We start from the raw sequence: 18,645 nt of genomic DNA on the forward strand, positions 1-18,645 counted from the left end.
CTCCAAGTGTCTAATTCCAATTAGTTATATGCTTGAATTCAAAGTACAAGAAAATTACCTCGCCTCTAGGCGAGTGATTCTTTATTCAAGAGAGACATATTATATTCCAAATCCTTTTGTAAGTTTAACATCTCATATCGAGAGCTAGGTGATGTGACACTTTTGATGCACACGGATGCAAGGGTGAGGTATTGCTTTCTTTCCTGGATATTCAGATCGCTTCTATAAACGAGAATTTTTGTCAATACCACAACGATCTCCATGCAATGCATACTATGTAAACAAGACTTACGGTGCAGTTGCCAATTGCATGAATGCCTTTGCGGCGTCCTCGTACCGTTCGTGCATTCTGTAAAAGTTTGCAAGGAGCTCGTAACGTCCCAAAGTCAATGGTTCGCTGCTTAAAAATTTTTCGAGATGAGGAGCATCAAGCTAAGGTAACGGGTGATGGTTTAAAATCTCGTAGTATTTACAAAACCTTGGCTGTTGGCTTTTCTTACCCTGATCAATTCTTTGCCGAGTTTGTGTTCAAAGAGTTTATCGTATAAATAGAATAAAAAGACAGTATCGTTTCTGCTGAATGCTTTTTGGAAGGCTTGCTCGCGTTGTACTTGGGATGAAGGATCCGTGGATTCTGCCAGTTTGAGTATAAGATCGACGATGATATCGTAGAATCGCTGCTTTGCCCCGGAAATCTCAGCTCGAGCATCTCCAGCGGCGCGCTGCATCTGTGCAAAAGCATCCACTTTGTGATGAGGCTCTCTCGCTTTAGCGCATGCATATGCCAATTCTACTGCATATTGAGCACCATTCTGTGACATAAAATCTTGTGCGACTTCTTGAACTTTTTCAGGCGTCAAATCTCCTGCAATCCTTGATAGAAGAGTCAGCGACTCTTGAAGAGCGTTGCGCGAAGATGTAGCGTTCACTTCCGCTTTAGCAGCATTGATGATCTTGATTGCTTTGTAAAGAATTACTTCCGAGGCACCACAGAATCTGCCGCAGCGCTCCTCTAGAACGTCCACAACGATATCCAGGTTGCTGAACTTTGCTGCATGTTCGTCAATCAGTGCATTTGCCAAAGCACCGCTCATTTCACGGCCAGCTTCGGTGGTCAACAAGTCCTTGGTCGTGATGGTTGTCAAACTTCTTTGCATCTCAGGCTTCAGGCTATTACCATCTAGTTAGAGACCAGATAGAGATTTTACACTTAAAGACTGTGCTTACCTCGGTAACAGTTTTGTGACATCGCTGTCTATGACAAACAGCAAGAACGAGATTGCCTCCGCAAGCAAGCCAACAAAGTTGTAAAGTCTTTTGAATGATAGTTCTTCCGGTGTGCGCGGTTCCGCTTGATTATATACACCAGGATTTCTGAGAAGTATTAGAGACGTGGACCTTTCGTTGACATATTAATTATCATCTGGTGTGCTTACTGGTCCATAAATTTTTGAACTTTACGAAGGACTGTTTGTACTGATAAGAGCTGATCCCGTGGTAAACAGCTTCCGTAGCTTGTCGCTCCTGCTTGAATCCTAGATGTAAACAGTTACTTACCGGCTAAAACTTTGCTACACGTTGCTAACCCACTATCTTACTTTTGTACGATAAATGGAGAATTCCAGAACGGCTCAACAAGTCGATAAATGAATAATGCCAATCCGTCATGTCTGCTGGTGTATGGATGGTTTGGATTGTTGCTGGATGGAACCTGGCTCTGTACTTCTAACAATCGCATTGCTTTCTTGGTAGCATTGCTGGTTACTGGAGGATTGGATTGCACTTTAATTCTACGTTAGCTTTCATGATTTCTATTTTGTTCTAAGACATAGTATCTTACATGGATGTTTACACAAAGATCCGCTTGTATTGCACAGAATGTTGAAGCACAGTGCAGACGAGTGCACGGGGCCGAAAAGCTGGAAAAACTGTTCATAATCTGTCGGTGTCACACTATCGGTAAGAGGTGTCAACAGGTTCAGCAGCATATCGACGGGTCGTTGTTTCACGACAATGAACATGCCGTGCGTGGTGAAGATGAGGAAATGCCGGGCTGCTTCGGAAAGCTGAGAGGATAAGTCGTTCAGCTTGAAAGGAATGCCTTGCATTTCTTCAATATCGATAATTTGACCAGAGATAGGCAATTGGTTCGAAAATTCAGGAAGACCATCGCGTGTGCCCTACGGATGATACATCATGAGTTGTCGATCAAGACACTCATCATTAAATGAATCTTACCAAGGTGGCTAACCGTCCCATGTTTGGACTTGCTGTAATCAATGTTTGGCTACCGTTGTTCTCGTCTACGAGCAATAATACACCTTTGCTGTAGAAACTATGTTTGATTTGCTGACCACCAATTTGTGAATATGACAATGGCGGAGGTGGTAGTCGAAGATGGACCAATTCAAGGGCATCCGGTGCGTCTACTTGCCGGGATCCTATGCTCTTGTAACATGACAGATAAATACGGCAACCAGTTGTTGTCACGGCTACCAATTGATACAAAGATGCTTCCTTTGGCGATGCTGGATGAATAGAGACTATTTTGAAGGTATTGCTGTCCAGCAACGGTGTGCTTGGACACATCAGCTTCGCAGCGTTGAATATATTGCTGGCCTTTGCGACGAATTTGAATTGTTTTCCATCAGCGCCAAGGAATGCTACCTATAACAGTGTTATCCTATGCACACACATGTATGCGTCCAAATTCACTTGCATGTATGGTAGAACTGGCGTGCAACGAGTATAAAATAGTGCCACTTTCGTCAACAACAATCTGAACACAAGGATCTACAGAAACGGATACTTAGAGCGGTTCTTAGTATATGACAAAATGCTCTTACCATAAGACAAGCCCTTAAAGTAAGAACTCAAGTCGTAGGTATAAAATGGTGATCGATTCGTCTTGGAGCAGTTACTGGTAAACCAGCCTTCTTCCACCTAAACAAACACTGTCAATAAGTGTATCGAAATATTTTTACAATAAAAAGTTTACCTTATAGTCTAGCTCCCAGATGTTGCCGTCTTTGGAAAGCATGAAGACGCGTCCATTTTTGGTACTCTTGATTGATGTAATCAGAGCTCCTGAAGCCGGCGTGCGGAGACCCGTTGGATGAAAGGTTAATGTCTTTCCAGTTGATGGTTGTCGCTTGAAGGATAGCGCAATCACTTCAATTTGGTTTGCAGTAGCCACAATAAGCACGTGAGTGATTTCAGGATTGAAGACATCTGCTTTTGGTTTCGCCAGAGCTACGCTGAGAACGGGTGCTGGCTGTTCAAAAGTATCAACTTCTTTTCTGTAAGGGCATAGGTCATTGTATGTTGAGCAACAAGGCGTCCTTTTTCGATTGCTGGCTGTAAGCTAACTTACACTTCCTCGTAATCCCAAAGGTACACGGTGTTGTTCAGTGCAAAATATGCACAACCGATTTCAGAAAGTATGCCCGCAGGATCAGTCGGACGCCCTAGAGATGTACATTGTTAGGCAAAGGTAGCATGTTGTAAGCTGCTCTGTGTTTACATTTTTGCATTTGCTCCATTCCTGCAGCTGGTAAGGTGAACTCATGCTTAGAGACGATCGGTTGCACTTCTTGCTTTTCAGGCAGCTGGTAAGGCACAGAGCTTGACGCTAGAAAAAGAAACTGCCGGTTAATATACAAACTCTCCACTGTTGATTGTAATTATTACCTGTGAGAGCGCTTCCGATGTCTGGCACTTGAGTGTCGTATATTGCGCGACTCTCGATTGTTGTTGCTGCCTCCTTTGCAGTTTTTACAATTTCCTCAGGACACTGTGTTTCAAGCATCGTCTTCAGATTGAAGTCGAGTATATTTCTCAGGATTCAGTAACTTGTTGGCGCGGACCCTGAGCGATCGATCTATGGCCGGATCAGAGCGAAAAGTTCAAAAATTCGAAGCGCGTCAAGGAGCACAATGCGGCGTGACTTCAAATAACGAAAGCAGTTCAGATCGGGCGTGCTTTGCTGAAATTATCGACTGGTTAGCCATATTTTCAAGTGGCAATAGATGTAGATGTCGTTTAGATATTATACTGGGTACACAATTGAATTTATTCTGGAGTCGATTGCTTTAATGCCCACTTGGTAAAAGATTTTCCAAAAACCCACCTGGCTCAGAATATAAAATTGCAACAAGACTGGATTATTTCTCGGCAGGTCGTGTACATTTGATCATAAATGTAATGTAGGACATTATAACGTGAAAATCTGTGATTAATCTCACTGGAATTAAGGTGAAAAAGAAATCATAATTTGGCTCGAGATACATTCCTTCTGATGTCCTTATAGACTTTTAATCGTCTCCCAATATTACTCATGATGGATTATAAACCAACGGTATTACCAGCAGATGAGTCTTCTGTATGGACTGACTCTCTGCCCACATTGCGGTCCTATGAATGCATAATCGTCAATGGATATTTTTTATTCCCCCCTTATCTTTCTTTTGCAGTTCTCTTACCTTTGTTGTGGCATTTCCCCCGATCTTCATCGGTTATCGCCTGTCAGAGCAACGCGTAGTAAAGTCTTTCTCACGGCCGTACATACGCACGCACACATCTTTCTTTCACTCTAGTATAAATGACACACTATTCAGTATTTGTACACCTGTTGGCGTTAATAAAATGCCTTACCGGAGCGCCTACTGCCTAGAAATGCTTCTAAACTTGCTGTCCTGTTTGTAACTTCTGGCCAAGTCATATCTATTGTTTCTGATCATAAATTTTGAACAATTCTTCGATGGACTGTGCTTTGTAGAAGGCTTACGAAGTATGCATTTACTTTCAGGAGATATGTATACCACATTTAATGCTTGAAGACGTATATAGATACGTATACATCCGAACAAGGCAAAGCGCTTGCAAGTATCTATAGATAAAGCTTTGGCACTTTACCGATCGTGAACAGCGTGGATTGACTTCAACTAATGCATCGATGTACATGTTTAACACGACTGTAGATGTACATATTTCTCGCGATCATGCATTACAGAAATGGTGTTGGTTGCTAGAACAGATGCAAAGTTTGCTCAGAGAAGACAATAGTTGAAACAAGAGACACCGTGCACGTACGCTTTAGTGATAAAGCATTCCTGCTGAATTCTGTGGCAAAGAGCTGGAGGGGATCCTGATCGCTTTAAGTGCAGAGACCAGAATTGCAGATCAAGACGGTGCTCAATGTCACCAAAATCGTGAAAAGAGCAAATGTAATGCGAAATGTAAAGCCGCTTTAATGTCTAATGTCCCCAGGTCATGGACTTCTTGGAATGGTTTGTAGATGGGTAAACGCTTCCGTTTTATTGTGCCTGCAGGGAAACTCAGATGACAACATTGCATAATGTTTGTGTTTCATCACGGCCGGAAAAACCAAATCCCGAAGCGAAAGGTATCTCTTGAAGGATTTTCCTATGCAAACTAAGAACGCCTCACCGCTGCCCAGTGGTAGAGCTCAGAAGTTTCGCCCGGACAGCTGGGGATGCCAATGGTTCCCGGTTAGAGTACCCTTACAGTGTGAAGTTCGCTTCATGCGGCAATGCGGGCGAAAACCGGAACCATCTTTTACTTCTCGCTATCGTAATTATAGTTTTCTACGCAAAACGAAACGTTTTTCGTTATAAACCAGCGTCCTGTGTATGCTCAACAAGTTTACAGCGTACCGTGAAGCGAGGCGCGGTTTGCATGATTTCCACGAGATTTGGCGGTACCCACTACGAAGCTACGAGCTCCTGAGATACTTATTCTCGTAGACATACCCATGAAGTGAAGCACGTAGCAGACAATGCCGCGCAGGTTGCAATGACCTTACTTATCGGACACGTCGCTGATCTGTGCACGTCGCGCAGTGGTGGGCAGTCGTGTCAAGGTTGTTAATTGCGAAGGCGCAACTGATCCGCAGTGATTGAATTTGAAAAGACATGCTGCTTTGTAACGGGAAACCATGTAAGTGCTGCTTCCACGCATGCTCATGAACTGAGTTTTGCATATAGGCTACAAAGTACATCTCAACAACAACAAAAAGCTGCCAACCACTGTAAGACTTCAGCTTTCTTATTTTGTCGGCTAAAAAGAATAGTCTATCGACACTTATACATATCGAATTAACTGTGTCATTTATATTGGACTGAGCAATTCCACCATGTTACTATTTATATTATTCGTTAACGCAACGACGGAAATGTGCTATAAATCTACATAGCCATCACAGCAAACTCTCTCCCTGCCACTATTTTTGTCACTTTTTTCATTTTCAATTTTTAGTTTGTCGGCGTCGCACAACTACAGCGTAAGGTTGTGGACACCAATGGCCTCTGTAATGGCAAGCCAGCGCACAGGAGACCTGGCGGAAAAGATAAGAGCAACAACATGAGGAACAATGTTCCTCGTTATAGTTGTTAAACTATAAAGAACAGATACTACACTTGATCTTAGCCAAAAGGCGTGAGCGGATGAGGATAATCGAGGTATCCAGGACACCCTTCCTTTTATACCTTTCGAATCACGTCGGAGTTGCTGCATAACAGTAACCTTTCCATGCTTCGCAGTAGTAACTACGAATGGCAACGAATAGCAATCGATCAGTATAAGATCTCGATTGATGAAGTATTGGGACAAATCAATTGCTTTATATTCATTAGCATTGTTTTGTACTCCAAGTCAACAAGTAATTAGATGGTCGATATAATTGGTTATTTATAACTGAAACGGAAACAAATTGTACGGACCCACGAGACGCCCAAAGCAGTGATACTCCTTTCGTTCGGCTATGGGCTTTTTGTGACCAGAATACATATTAGTACTGGTAGTTTCATCAGTGGACAGTCGTTGAGCATTAAAAAATGCTGCATCTAAACGATATGGTAGTTCAAAATTATAGATGCAATAGCATTACGTATCAGTTGCAGCTATTCGGTGTCTGGATGCTTCTCCCTATTTCATTCACTCGTGGACTGTTACGACATATTTAGTTTGCTAGATACATACATGATGCTGAATCCGACGTTTTTACTGTTCATGCTATCGATGGCTACAGAGAAAACGTTTGGGTGTAACTATTCACTAGCAGCGTGAAGACCGATTCGGACAGAAAGAACGAATATAACAGAAGGTGATGATACAAAATAACAGCACGGAAAATAAACTTATGCTTGAAAAAATCTAAAGGACGTCTGCAGACATCTGCGGAAAGTCTACGTGATTTTGTTCTTACTATCGTTTATTCCGCATGCAAGATAAGGCCTAGAGAGGGTCCTGACAATTCCTCGGGAGACAGGCTGAAATTAAGTTACCATGCATAAGGTAGTTTGACCCTGACCAAGCGGTTGTCACTGATTTGAGCGCAGTGTTTGACCATAAATACTGCTTTTATTCTTCCTCAGTATTTAACTATGCATATTTTGATTGCTTTGTACTGGTTACAGTTCATTGCTCCATTTTAGTATTCTGAGTATAACTACGCTGTTTATGCAGAACTGTAGTCAGCCGGCAAAATCCTAATAGGGTAAGCTCCATTGGAGAATACAGTTCCCACGATCATTGTAGTGTTCACCAACCATGGTAATGATCCTTTAGATACAATGGTGTGTTTTGGATACACAGTTTCAGGGTAAATGAACATGAAACATTTTTGTTCGGTGCACGACTCAGAGACCAAGTATCGCTGATGCTGGATATTGAAATACAGAAGCAAAGTAACTACACAAAGAAAAAAGCTTTGATGCGTTCAACAGCTCATATGGCGCCATCTACGATCATCGATCCTTTAAACTACATTCACTCCACCTATCATCATCATGTCTCCCTTCTTGATGAAAGTATTTTCCTAGTATTTTCGCAACGTCGTCCTTAACCCCTTCCTTCTATCGTCTTCTGTGAGAAATGCACGTGTCTCTAGTCCTTTCCTTTGGATGCTTTATACTGCGAATGCTGTGTAACTTGCATGTTGCTATTGTAAATTACCCAGTTGCCGGATTTGTCCAGCCTCTTTTCTTGCTTCCTGTACCCTCAAAACCTCACTTTACTTGATACTTTTATATGTGAGTAAGTATCTTTTGTCTTGGATTCCGTTTCTTCAGATTCCAAGGATTCCATAGAAACTCGCCTCGTCTCATACGGTCGATTTTTCGTCGAGTTACATCAAAAAGTTTGACGGAGTCTAGGCATAGCTCGGAAGGGCTGTTCCGTCAGATCAAACCCAGTAAAAAGTATAAAAGGGAGGCATCCCTCGCGCCCTTTTTCTGCTTCTTTATCCCTTTCATTATCTTTTGGCCGGGTGGTGGGCCCACTACATCTGTAATTGCCCTGTTGACATTGGCTCTTCCGAGGATGGTTTGTGGTCCACTGGCTGCACACTGGAGGAAGAGCTTGGCCTTTCACTGCCGTCATCGTGGGGGTTGTAGTGGGAGTTAAGCGTTTCGTTCCCTGCAAGCTACTTTGGCTCTGGCTTGCAGGTTTTCAGCACGTTAGCGTGAAACTAATAATGAAAATGAATATGAAAATGGGCCTTTGGTCCTTCGGGTGTGCGGTGGATGTTTGGCTGACGAGTCTCTGATCCTTTTGGTCGTAGAAGACGGTCAGTTTTTAGTCTCTTGACATTAGCTAGTGATGTTCGTCCTATCTTGTAATTCTGCCTATATTGCATCTGATCTTGTTCCTTCAACGATCTGTAAGCTCTTCTTGATTCGATCTTTGAATGAATCGCTAGGCTTGCTGCTCTGCTCGTTGGTCTTCTGCTATAGTGTTTTTGTTTGCTACGGCCGACTATATTGCCAAGCTTCACAGATATCCTGAATGAACATTTGCAGTTCTTGCCAAGCGCGCGTTAGCTAGGCTGCCTGACTCTTTGTGTCGACTTCGCAGTGACGATCGTTATTACTGCTTTCACTCAAGATCATAGCACACCCTGAACATGCGCTTCGCTTTGCTGTCGCGCATCCTCGCCGCTTAACTAACAGAAAATGACTCGAGCAGATATAGCTACTGCTCGCAAGTACAATACATTGCTAGAGTGTGCGGTCTTCAGTCCCTAGCGCTCTTTACATATTCTGGAGACACAAAACATACAAGTAAAATGTGAGATCAATATTGTAGAAAAGAATGGATTAATCGTCATTATCCGTCGGTATTCTTTCCTATTCTTCATACAGAAGCAGAGCTGGTACTGATACATATTCTGGTGTAGACGTGGAAAGAAAAGGAAGGGAAAGGAAGAAGTTTAGTGAGGAGACGAGGAAAGTAAATTGCTTTCTATTTGACTGTTGTCAGCATCGGTATGGCACGCCCGAAAAAGCTTTGTCGAGAATACGTTCACGTTTGAGGAAACCGGGAGTTATTTGGTACTAATTACAGGTCACACCTTTCCCTTGGCTGCTAATACGTGAAACACTCCCACTTCCTATGTAACTTCATCTTAACATCATCGATGAACCTTTTGAAAGTAACTCAAGCTAGAGTTTGCATTGTTCCGTTGCTGTCGCTGGTAAAATGAACTCATGTTTAGACGATCGGTTGCACTTCTTGCTTTTAAGACAGTTGGTAAAGCATAGAGCTTGCCGCTAGAAAAAGAAAGCGCCGATTAATATACAAACTTTTTACTGTTTATTGTAATTATTACCTGTGAGAGCGCTTCCAATGTCTGACACTTGAATGTCATATACTGCACAACTCTCGATTGCCGATGCCGCCTCCTTCACAGTTTCTACGATTTTCTCAGGGCATTGTGTTTCAAGCATCGTTCCAGATAAAAGTCAAGTCGATTCTCATGAATCTAGTATTGTTGGCTCGTACCCTGAGCGACCGATCTATGGCCAGATCAGAGGAAAAGGTTCAAAATTTCAAAGCGCATCAAAGAGCACAGTAATGCACAATGCGGCAGATTTCAACTAGCGAAAGTATGGCAAGGTACCCAGATACACATTTTCTGGCAATAGGCACACCCATCTTTTTGGATATTATATTCTGTGCACTTATAAAAACTGGATTAATTTTCTTGACCCAAGTCATATTTATTTTGATCATAAATTCGAAATGTAGGATATGGTATCCATCACAAACTGTATTCCAACAATGTACAATGCAAGTTTATTTTTCGTGCCAGACGAAGATATCATTTCCACTGTTTACAGAGACGAGAATGCTTGTGTCTGACGAGCAGCTAACATCCCGCACTAGCCGCCGTGATAATGAATGAGAGAGGAGCTGCAGGATAAAATGAGCACAGGGGTTAATGACGTGGAAAGTTATCCAACATATATTACCTTCTTCTCTGGATGTTGCTCCTTGCTGTTATCTTCTAATGTTTTGCTGAATGGAGTATCTCCAATGTCGAAAATGCGTATGTGACCTTCGTAATCACCGGCTACCATTGCTTTCTTCCCTGTAGGACGCCATTGTTAGCAAGGTTCAAACCATACATGAACCATGGAAACTTGCCATTTTGCTCTATAACTTTGAATCTCGTTCCCGAGTAACCATCTGAATCCGGCCATTCAAATGATAATAAGATATCTGCATCTTCCAGTGTACTTGTCTCGGGATTCCACACTATTGTTTCGTAATCGTCAGTGCCTCTCGATACTGTGGCAAATAATTAGTACGCATTGGTATTTGCAGGCATATCAAATATTATCATCATACTCACCGATGCAACCATCTAATTTATGTTTGGCTTCTGCAGAGGTTTGGCCCAATACGTATATATCATCAATGTAACCATCATGCCATTCGTCGCCATCGGGATAAAGGATATTAGGTCGGAGAGTCTGCATAGGCTGCTTCTCGTCCTTGCTTCTGTCCTCCAAGGCGAGCATCGTTTGCCTTGAAATGTTGTAGCGCAGCATGTGTCCGTCAGTGCAGCCTACCATCAAGTAGGTATTATCAGGCGCCATGCTCATTGAGGCTGGTACAGATGCGCTCGCAGGTACGGCAAATTTGCCAAGGCATCTGATACAAAGCATCAGTCCCTAATTAGCACCTGTGTTTTCGTATCTACCAAAAACACATACATGGATCCTTTTCTTTCTTTAGCAGGTGAACCGATATCCCAGAGTCGAATGGACATATCGTCGGAAGCAGCTACGGCATCGTGTTCATTCCCAAGTACTTTCAAGAGCTTTGTGGATTTCGCCACTTACTAAACAGCCATCTTTTGTAATTCTTGTGAAACAGCATGCGATGAATCTGCCGCTGATGTCCAAATAGATAACGATAACACTCATTTTGTATATAATTGATGAGTTTGACAGAACCCAATCGCCCTACATACTGCGTATTTAACAAACGAATAAGATTTTCGTAGCTAGTTTCTCACCAGCGGTTGCCAAGATAGTGCATATATCGTCCTCAGCCGCATCGTCGTCCATTAAATCGCTGGGACCGCGCAACTTCGTCCATGCTAAACACAGGAACTCTTCCTTCGCTTCAGGGTGGGTATATTTTTTGACAAATGTGCCTTTCTGCGCATCAAGAAACAGCACATTGTTAGCGCCACAAATTGCTACGACGTCGCTGTCTTGTTCTGGCTCGAATTCGCATGCCCAGAGGTTTACGTCCTCGTCGTCCTCAAGCTCTCGCGTCTGCTGCAATGTCCGGTCAGCGTGGCCTTTTACAACGTATTTCAGTTCATACTGGGCATCTAGATCAATTATTCATGTTAGCAGGTTTTCCAAACATCCTAGTTTTGAGTCGATCTACCGAGGATAGGCAAAAGCCCGTCATTTGATTTCTTGGTTCGGGTTTTGGCTTTATCTTCAGGAACATGCTTGCGCTTGACAGCAGTCGCTTCTTCGCTTGCCTTTCCAGACTCTTTATGCTTATCTTTCTTCTTCTTTTCTTTCTTCTCCTTCTTCTCCTTCTTTTTCTTCTTTTTCTTTTCTTTCTCTGCCTCGTCGTGTTCGCCGTATGATTTCTTCTTCCGGAAACGCTTGACCTTGTGAGTTGATTCTGGATCCGGATCTCGTGCCCGTTTGCGATCGCTCGAGGAAATGAGTTGCGCTAGGCGAGCCGAGCTTTTAGACGTCTTGTGTCGGTTCCTTTCAGGTGATCCCGTTTCCATTGCGCGTTGACGCGAAGTTTTCTCGTGGTTTGACGGTTTTTCTTCGCAGCAGCTGAAAAGCGCTTTGTCCGCCAGCAAGTCAGCAAAATTTGCTTAACACAGACCCTATCTAAAGACTGCGGCTCTGGAACCCGGACAAAGATGGCGAAGCTGCATGATACAGCACCGATGATTGAGACACCACAGACCCTGTTGCATGTAAGCTTCCCTATCCTATATCGACGAGTCTTCAAAACCGCAAGTAATCAATAAGGTACACGCAATGACCTAGAGATATTATTTCCTGGTGTTAACAGTAAATCTGGAATTTTGATGGAACCTGGAACTTCGATGGTGGATGCAAAACAAGGGTTGGGAGAGACACGCGAGTCTGTTTCGGCGCAATATACTATCCAAAGTATACTATTGAACATCTACAAAATTGGCTAGAGATAAGCACGTTCCGTGGAAACTCCTGGGCGAAGATCGAAAGCTCCAAATAGCGCTACACTTATAGTACGACACAGAAAGATTCTTGTTGAAATGCCTATAAAATGAGCAGTCCCCCTACATCTCTTTTTTCTCTTTATCTTTTACATAAATAATGAAGGAAAATGATATGGTAAGCTAGAACATCAAACCTTTTAAGATTGCAAACGACTGACGGTTGATGCAGATTGAAGCACGTTTATACATATCTCTTGACCGAATTATGCATGCAGCTTCTCTGCTCTCTGGCGTCTTCCCCTGGGCTCTGTGGCTATACAAGTCACCGAAAGACATGGTCGCCCCCGGATTTTCCAAGTTGTCTGCCAAATCTTTTGCTTGCGTGTGCATATCATTCTATCCAAGCAAGTCTCCTCTCTGTATGTAGAAGCATCACTCCGTCCCGGGTGGTGCCTGCTGGTGCGCCGCCCCCTCTCAAAAATGTATTTTTTTTCTACATTGTCTTCTCCCCTTTGCCCGCGGCTGCCCAGCCCCGACACGGTGCGTGGTCCCCGCCAATAGCGGGAAAACAACAAACTTGTTTGCTTAACTCTTTTGTTAACCGCCCGCACTCTTTGAAAATCATCTCACAGGAAGAATAGTCATGCGAAACTCCTTATGCGCAAAACGATAAAGTTGCAACGACCACACATCCTCACAAGGCACAGCGCGAAAAGGGACAATGATGCAAATCTCGAGACTTCACAGTTGTATCCACATGGAGATATATTAGCGTGTAGTAATTGTTTTAGCCGATGTTGCGTACGTGGGTTGTTAATGATGATCGCTAGTACAATACAGTGCCTAGACCAACTGTCGAAGATGTAGTAGATGGGTGGGGGATGGGATTGTAAGGAAAAGTGGGATAATAGAGGTGGGTTAACTTTATGCAGATGGAGGAGCGCCATGACTGGTTGTGCTCTTCTTGCCCTTCAGCATATTCTTTAGAGCACGCAGTGCAAAAACCGTAAGACCAATACCAGCCCAATCTTCGTCGTGAAGATCTCTCAGATCACCGACCGTCATGATATCTTGATTTTTCAGCTTAGTTGCCCACTCTTTTGCTTTTTCAGCATCTCGATGAGTCGCTTGGGCACAGTCTCGAACAAACGTCTCCACATCGGTATCATCAGAGTATTCTGGAGTAATAGGTGGTGCCTTTAGTATATATGCAAAAGGCAATTGTCGAGTTTTTACACACCTTCTAAGATATGTGAGACAATGTCCGATGCAGAATGCCTTGGAGCATCAGGTTCGTTTTGTCCTTCAATGGCTGGTGTTCCCGATTTCTCTGGTGATGTTGGTTCGCCTTGGCGCCGTAGTTCGTGTAATTCATGCAAGACCGCACGTAACTTGCTTTCAGCCGCCCGCGCTCTCGTCTCATACAAGTCGCATTCTGCTTCCAGACTAGATATACGTTCTGTTTGTTGATGTAGCTTTTCTCGCATTTCCTCAATCTCGTTCCGAGTGTTTTCATTCTCTCTTCTCCAGACTGATCGATGTACGTGGTCGGCTTCGCTGGGCTTATCTCGATCCCGTAATATGCGGTTGATTTCTTTTGTAATGTGTTCCTGGTATCTTTCTGGAAGAACTTGTTCTTCGATCTATGACCCATCAGCGTATAAGTCCATAAGAATAGGTTGCTTTTGAGTCCTTTCAAACTAACCATTTCCCGGACGACTTCGTCGGCGGTATCAGTTTCCTATTGATCACTTAACATTATGCGCCGAAAGATAAATATACTAAAATCTTACCGTGTTAAAATCAAATTTGACAGAATGCCTATCAACCCCTTTGAAAACAACTTGAAGCGTTAGATGCACCTTGTTCGCATCCGTAGCAAGTAAAACCAGATCAGGCTCCACAGCTAGGAACGTATGTTCTAGCAATTCTTGCGCGGACATACTGCAAACTAGCATGTTATTCATCGTAATAAATATCATTTCTTCTCCAAATAAGAGACGTACCGTTCATCTTCTGGTCCTAAACAATTCTCAATGACTGATAATACCTGCGAGTTGTGAACCTGCGAAAGCGAAGCGGGTTTCACGCCAGCTGACACCTTCTTGTATATTTGTGCTGCATTGGTGCACTCTCCATAGGGGTATTCTCCAGTGGCCATCTCCAAAAGACACATCCCGAAGGCATAGATATCGACCTTCTCGCTGTATCCACTGTCTTCATACATTTCAGGTGCCATAAATTCAGGTGTACCGATGACTGTGTACTTTTTGCCTAGTTTCATTTCTGCTGTTCCCATATCACCGATCTTTACTTCGCCGTATGCACCGTTGATGAATATGTTGTCACATTTTATATCTCGGTGAATAATCGGTGGATCGTGGCCATGGAGATAAACGAGGCCTTTAAGGATTTGGCGAGACCAACGCTTGATAATTTTGATATTGGGAAGACTGAGTTTCCGTATATATTCTCTTTTATCCCACGGATATTAGAGATGGATCTGGAGCTCTGGTTTATCCTTTTCAAGGCAGGATGACAACGCTCACCTCAACGTGCCGGAGGTCATAAGCTCGGTGATAAAAACAATTTCATTTTCACCGTACCAAGCTTCGTGGAAAGCAATTATATTCGGATGCCGTACAGATTTCAAAATCTGGATTTCATGCTCCAGATCCTTATTGTTTGGTGATTGTGAAATCTGAACAGGTAGCATATATCAGTCTCTCTTTGATGTCCAGTTTATCATATATATATCGCTATGATATACAACGCACCTGAACAGTGTTCCATGCAACTTCGTAACCCTACGCAGTTTGGATAGCTTAGAAACCACTCTGTATCCACGGTCGTGAAATTCAGATACCTCCTCTCGATCAATGGCTTTGTAAACGATTTTGTACGCACCCTTGCCCAGCAACGTATTGAGTCGCAGGTATCGACCTGTACTCGGAGATATCTCGACAACCTTCTCAGAGTTGTGAGACTGGGATTGATCGATAACTTCATTGGCGTGAGGGAAGGTGGGCACTTCTTTCAGACGATAATGCCCGGCGTTTGATGGTTGACGACTTAGTTGCCCAGTAAGTTCCGTAGTTTCAGGCGAGTTTGGGTATGAATCCGAAGAAGTGAGTGATGTTCGATTAAGGGATGCAGTGACCGCTTCGGTGGTGTCTTGTGCAGGTGAGGAGTAAAGACTGCGTAGCTTGGCAGAGTCGTCTTCAGCCATGTTTGAATTGAACGACACGTGCCTCTGTGGGGAGATCCGTTATCGCCCACGGCTTAGAATATACAGGTGCTGGAAGCCTCTTGCTTGGTTAGCCTAGTGCGTCTATGCGCAGAGAGCTGGAAAGTGCCGTGGCGGGAAATACTCAGAAGACGCAACAGTTGCTACCGGAAAAATAATTTATCCTGCTCGTCGCAACGCAATGCTTATGATTGTAAGTTCGGTTTATAGGCCTCAACTACGCAGCAACCGGCTCAGATGCTAAGTACAGTTGATTAACTAAGGAGTTGCATAGATATAACAAGGTAAATCGTGTTACAAAGCTATTGATATGCAGCAGATTCAGTTCCAGCGAATTCCGGGAGAACAGATAGTTGTATGGGTGGGTGCCGATCAATTCGATCCAGCTACCTCCTTACTTGTGATAACAGTCTACACAACTGACGTAGGTAGCTCCAATAGCTAACAGCGGGTTGATTTCAATCGGAAGAACATTCGGAAATTGCGCTTGTGATTCACACAAGACAGAATTTTATGTGCAGAACGGATCCATCCAGCCAAGAGAGGGGGAGTTTCTGTCTGCGTGCGTTGTATGCGTGATCCGACTCTTGAAAGAAAACCGTAACTTCCGATCATAATTTCATGCGCTTTAAAACTGCGTACTAAACTGATCCTTTTCATCCAGTGGCGTAATATTTTGTTATATCGTGTGTAAGATTGATATAAACATCTCATCTTCCTACGACAGTGGACGCAATGCATTATTATTCAAGCTATTGCATATAAGTCATCAAAAGGATCAATTTTTTATAGGCAAACCATATTGAGGTACGTTTTGTGCGATTTGAAGCTAAGCAGTAACCATCGGGTAATTGTTCCACAAGGGAGCACATGCACACGTGCCATGTTGCTTATTCATCTCTTTTGAGCGAAAAGGGGTGGTGACATGAAGAGCGCACAGAACAACTGCAATGTAGGCTTGTGCTTCACAACATCGGTATAGCAGGGATCTTAAAAAGTATGGAGTCTGTTGAACTTGAACCCTCTTTTCTGCCTTTTCCATTTTTACTACTTTCGATGGGAATTTCTCATTCTAAACGGAAACACCACCATGAAAAGTATGCAAGCCGTGGCAATCAATATGGTCGATCCCTTCAAACACAAAGTGCAAATGCATCCTCCGGAAGAACAAGATTCCAGCACAACACTTCTACTTCATCGTCGCATCCATCCTACCACGCTGATAGGCGGCCAACAAGTTCACCACCAGAAGGACAGAACTCGGAACCTCACATCACCCGCAGCGGCGGCAAAGTACGGTTTTATGCAGGCGTAGAATCCAACAGCCAGTTTCTGCCACAAAACACAGATCCTGAAGCATACGATTTTAATGTGAGTTGAGATGAGATGCAATGGTAAAAGTTGATATATCTGATGCAGGGCCCATTTTAGCTACATTTTGCTTTACGAAAACTTTTTGATGGGTACGTAAATGTGTGGAGCGACACCTTGTAATAAGCTCGTACAACGAAGAAGATGTTATTCTGAATCCGTTTTAGAAACGTAATATCTACTGTACTACCGAAATTAAAGCCAAATGCTACCGTTGTTGACATCGGATGCCGCAACGGAGCATGGATTATGGTAAGGAACAATGAAGAGCAACGTGTGAATGAGGTAGCTGTGCTTGATGTGCTAAATGAAATATACTGGGGTTGGACCCCGTGTGAATCAGGATATGGCCACGCAGTATCCTACCTGCAAATACATCGGTGTACGAACTATCGGCGACGATGTTCCGCTCGATGCAGATGCATTGAAACTGCCCAATGCAAAGTTCGAAGATATGGTGGATAATTACCGTCTTTCTGCGCTGCAGGACAACAGCGTAGATGTCGTCCACATGCGCGTCCAATTCGTAATGCTAACACGCCCACAATGGAAGACTATATTAAAGGAAGCGTTTCGAGTCCTGAAGCCAGGTGGCGTCATGCAGACCTCGGAGTTACTGTATGCGGTATGCCTATCAGTTGTGTGTTGCGATAAGAATGCAGACTACTAACCTCAACATGCTAACCAGGTCGGTGGTACAGTAATGATAGAATCCTTTCTGGAAGCAGGTAAATTCTCTCCTCACCGCCTCGCGTCATTTGACCTAATACAAACGAGTTGTTTTCATTATTATTTTACCTTGCTAAACAGTTCGAAACGTTCTTAACGCTATCGACCGCGACTTGGAGGTAGCTTTAAAACTTCCATCTTTGCTGAACGAGGCCGGTTTCCAAGTCATCCAGTCTATGCGAAGAGATGTTCATTACGGTAAGACTTGCTCGCGTGCGTAAAGTAGCTTTCTTTGCTAATACTCTGAGTAGCTTCAGATGGTCGACTAGCGCAAGAGTTTGTAAAGGTCAATCTCCAGGCGTTTGAGCGGCGGCGGGAGTTGCTGGCACCACAAATGGGGCTAGACCCGGAAGAGTATGCACAGCGCGCAGAAATGGTATGCGCTCAATGCGTAAAGTCGGATGCACATCTAGAGTGGCACGTACATGTCGGTAAAAAGCCCTCTCTGCCAGCATCGGCCGCCTCCGCAGATGCATTATGATCAGCCCTTGTAGAGTGTATTTTATTATAAATGTTTGAAAACGCCGCATCTAAAAATCTTACTGTATATTACATGTACACAGTTTCATCTCTACGTATAATAAATAACTTGCTCTATTAGATTTGTCGAAAATTTCTGTAACTTGTCAAGCAGTACATATTGCAATCCATTGATAGTGACATGCGAGTCTGACAAACGTCTTCCAGGAAGTAGCGTGTAAAACTACTTGGCAGTTTGCGACCATAGTCACATTGAATAATACTGTAAAATCTGGCATCATTTGTAGTGGATCAGAGCTTGCAACGTGACTTTTTGCATATAGCA

At 43.4% G+C, this 18,645-nt stretch overlaps 5 protein-coding genes across 5 annotated transcripts; 2 read left to right on the top strand and 3 right to left on the bottom strand.

Moving 5' to 3' along the window:
- Positions 1-65: 65 nt before the first annotated feature.
- Positions 66-3,808, bottom strand: VTP01DRAFT_8480 (uncharacterized protein; the record flags this gene model as incomplete). Its single annotated transcript, XM_069387606.1, has 14 exons — positions 66-222; positions 293-432; positions 501-1,170; positions 1,228-1,374; positions 1,437-1,535; positions 1,599-1,782; positions 1,841-2,180; positions 2,239-2,667; positions 2,720-2,793; positions 2,847-2,943; positions 2,999-3,299; positions 3,374-3,467; positions 3,524-3,631; positions 3,691-3,808. 14 exons carry the CDS (start codon positions 3,806-3,808, stop codon positions 66-68), a joined length of 2,958 nt encoding a protein of 985 aa, XP_069241358.1.
- Positions 3,809-5,340: 1,532 nt separating this feature from the next.
- On the top strand, positions 5,341-5,748 carry VTP01DRAFT_8481 (uncharacterized protein; the record flags this gene model as incomplete). Its single annotated transcript, XM_069387607.1, has 2 exons — positions 5,341-5,404; positions 5,459-5,748. 2 exons carry the CDS (start codon positions 5,341-5,343, stop codon positions 5,746-5,748), a joined length of 354 nt encoding a protein of 117 aa, XP_069241359.1.
- A 4,347-nt stretch (positions 5,749-10,095) lies between these two features.
- On the bottom strand, positions 10,096-12,067 carry VTP01DRAFT_8482 (uncharacterized protein; the record flags this gene model as incomplete). Its single annotated transcript, XM_069387608.1, has 8 exons — positions 10,096-10,212; positions 10,272-10,390; positions 10,447-10,590; positions 10,655-10,956; positions 11,019-11,088; positions 11,148-11,270; positions 11,324-11,647; positions 11,707-12,067. The coding sequence occupies 8 exons, from the start codon at positions 12,065-12,067 to the stop codon at positions 10,096-10,098; spliced, it is 1,560 nt and encodes a 519-aa protein (XP_069241360.1).
- Positions 12,068-13,417: 1,350 nt separating this feature from the next.
- Positions 13,418-15,722, bottom strand: VTP01DRAFT_8483 (uncharacterized protein; the record flags this gene model as incomplete). The annotated part of the gene is made up of 8 exons (XM_069387609.1): positions 13,418-13,671; positions 13,734-14,136; positions 14,199-14,234; positions 14,287-14,437; positions 14,500-14,967; positions 15,043-15,194; positions 15,271-15,300; positions 15,360-15,722. The coding sequence occupies 8 exons, from the start codon at positions 15,720-15,722 to the stop codon at positions 13,418-13,420; spliced, it is 1,857 nt and encodes a 618-aa protein (XP_069241361.1).
- A 1,074-nt stretch (positions 15,723-16,796) lies between these two features.
- On the top strand, positions 16,797-18,321 carry VTP01DRAFT_8484 (uncharacterized protein; the record flags this gene model as incomplete). The annotated part of the gene is made up of 7 exons (XM_069387610.1): positions 16,797-17,111; positions 17,172-17,203; positions 17,279-17,363; positions 17,455-17,736; positions 17,800-17,839; positions 17,922-18,038; positions 18,092-18,321. The coding sequence occupies 7 exons, from the start codon at positions 16,797-16,799 to the stop codon at positions 18,319-18,321; spliced, it is 1,101 nt and encodes a 366-aa protein (XP_069241362.1).
- Positions 18,322-18,645: the final 324 nt, after the last annotated feature.

Source organism: Rhizomucor pusillus (assembly GCF_041956525.1).
Source record: "Rhizomucor pusillus strain CBS 183.67 unplaced genomic scaffold VTP01scaffold_5, whole genome shotgun sequence".
Classification (NCBI taxonomy): Eukaryota; Fungi; Mucoromycota; class Mucoromycetes; order Mucorales; family Lichtheimiaceae; genus Rhizomucor; species Rhizomucor pusillus.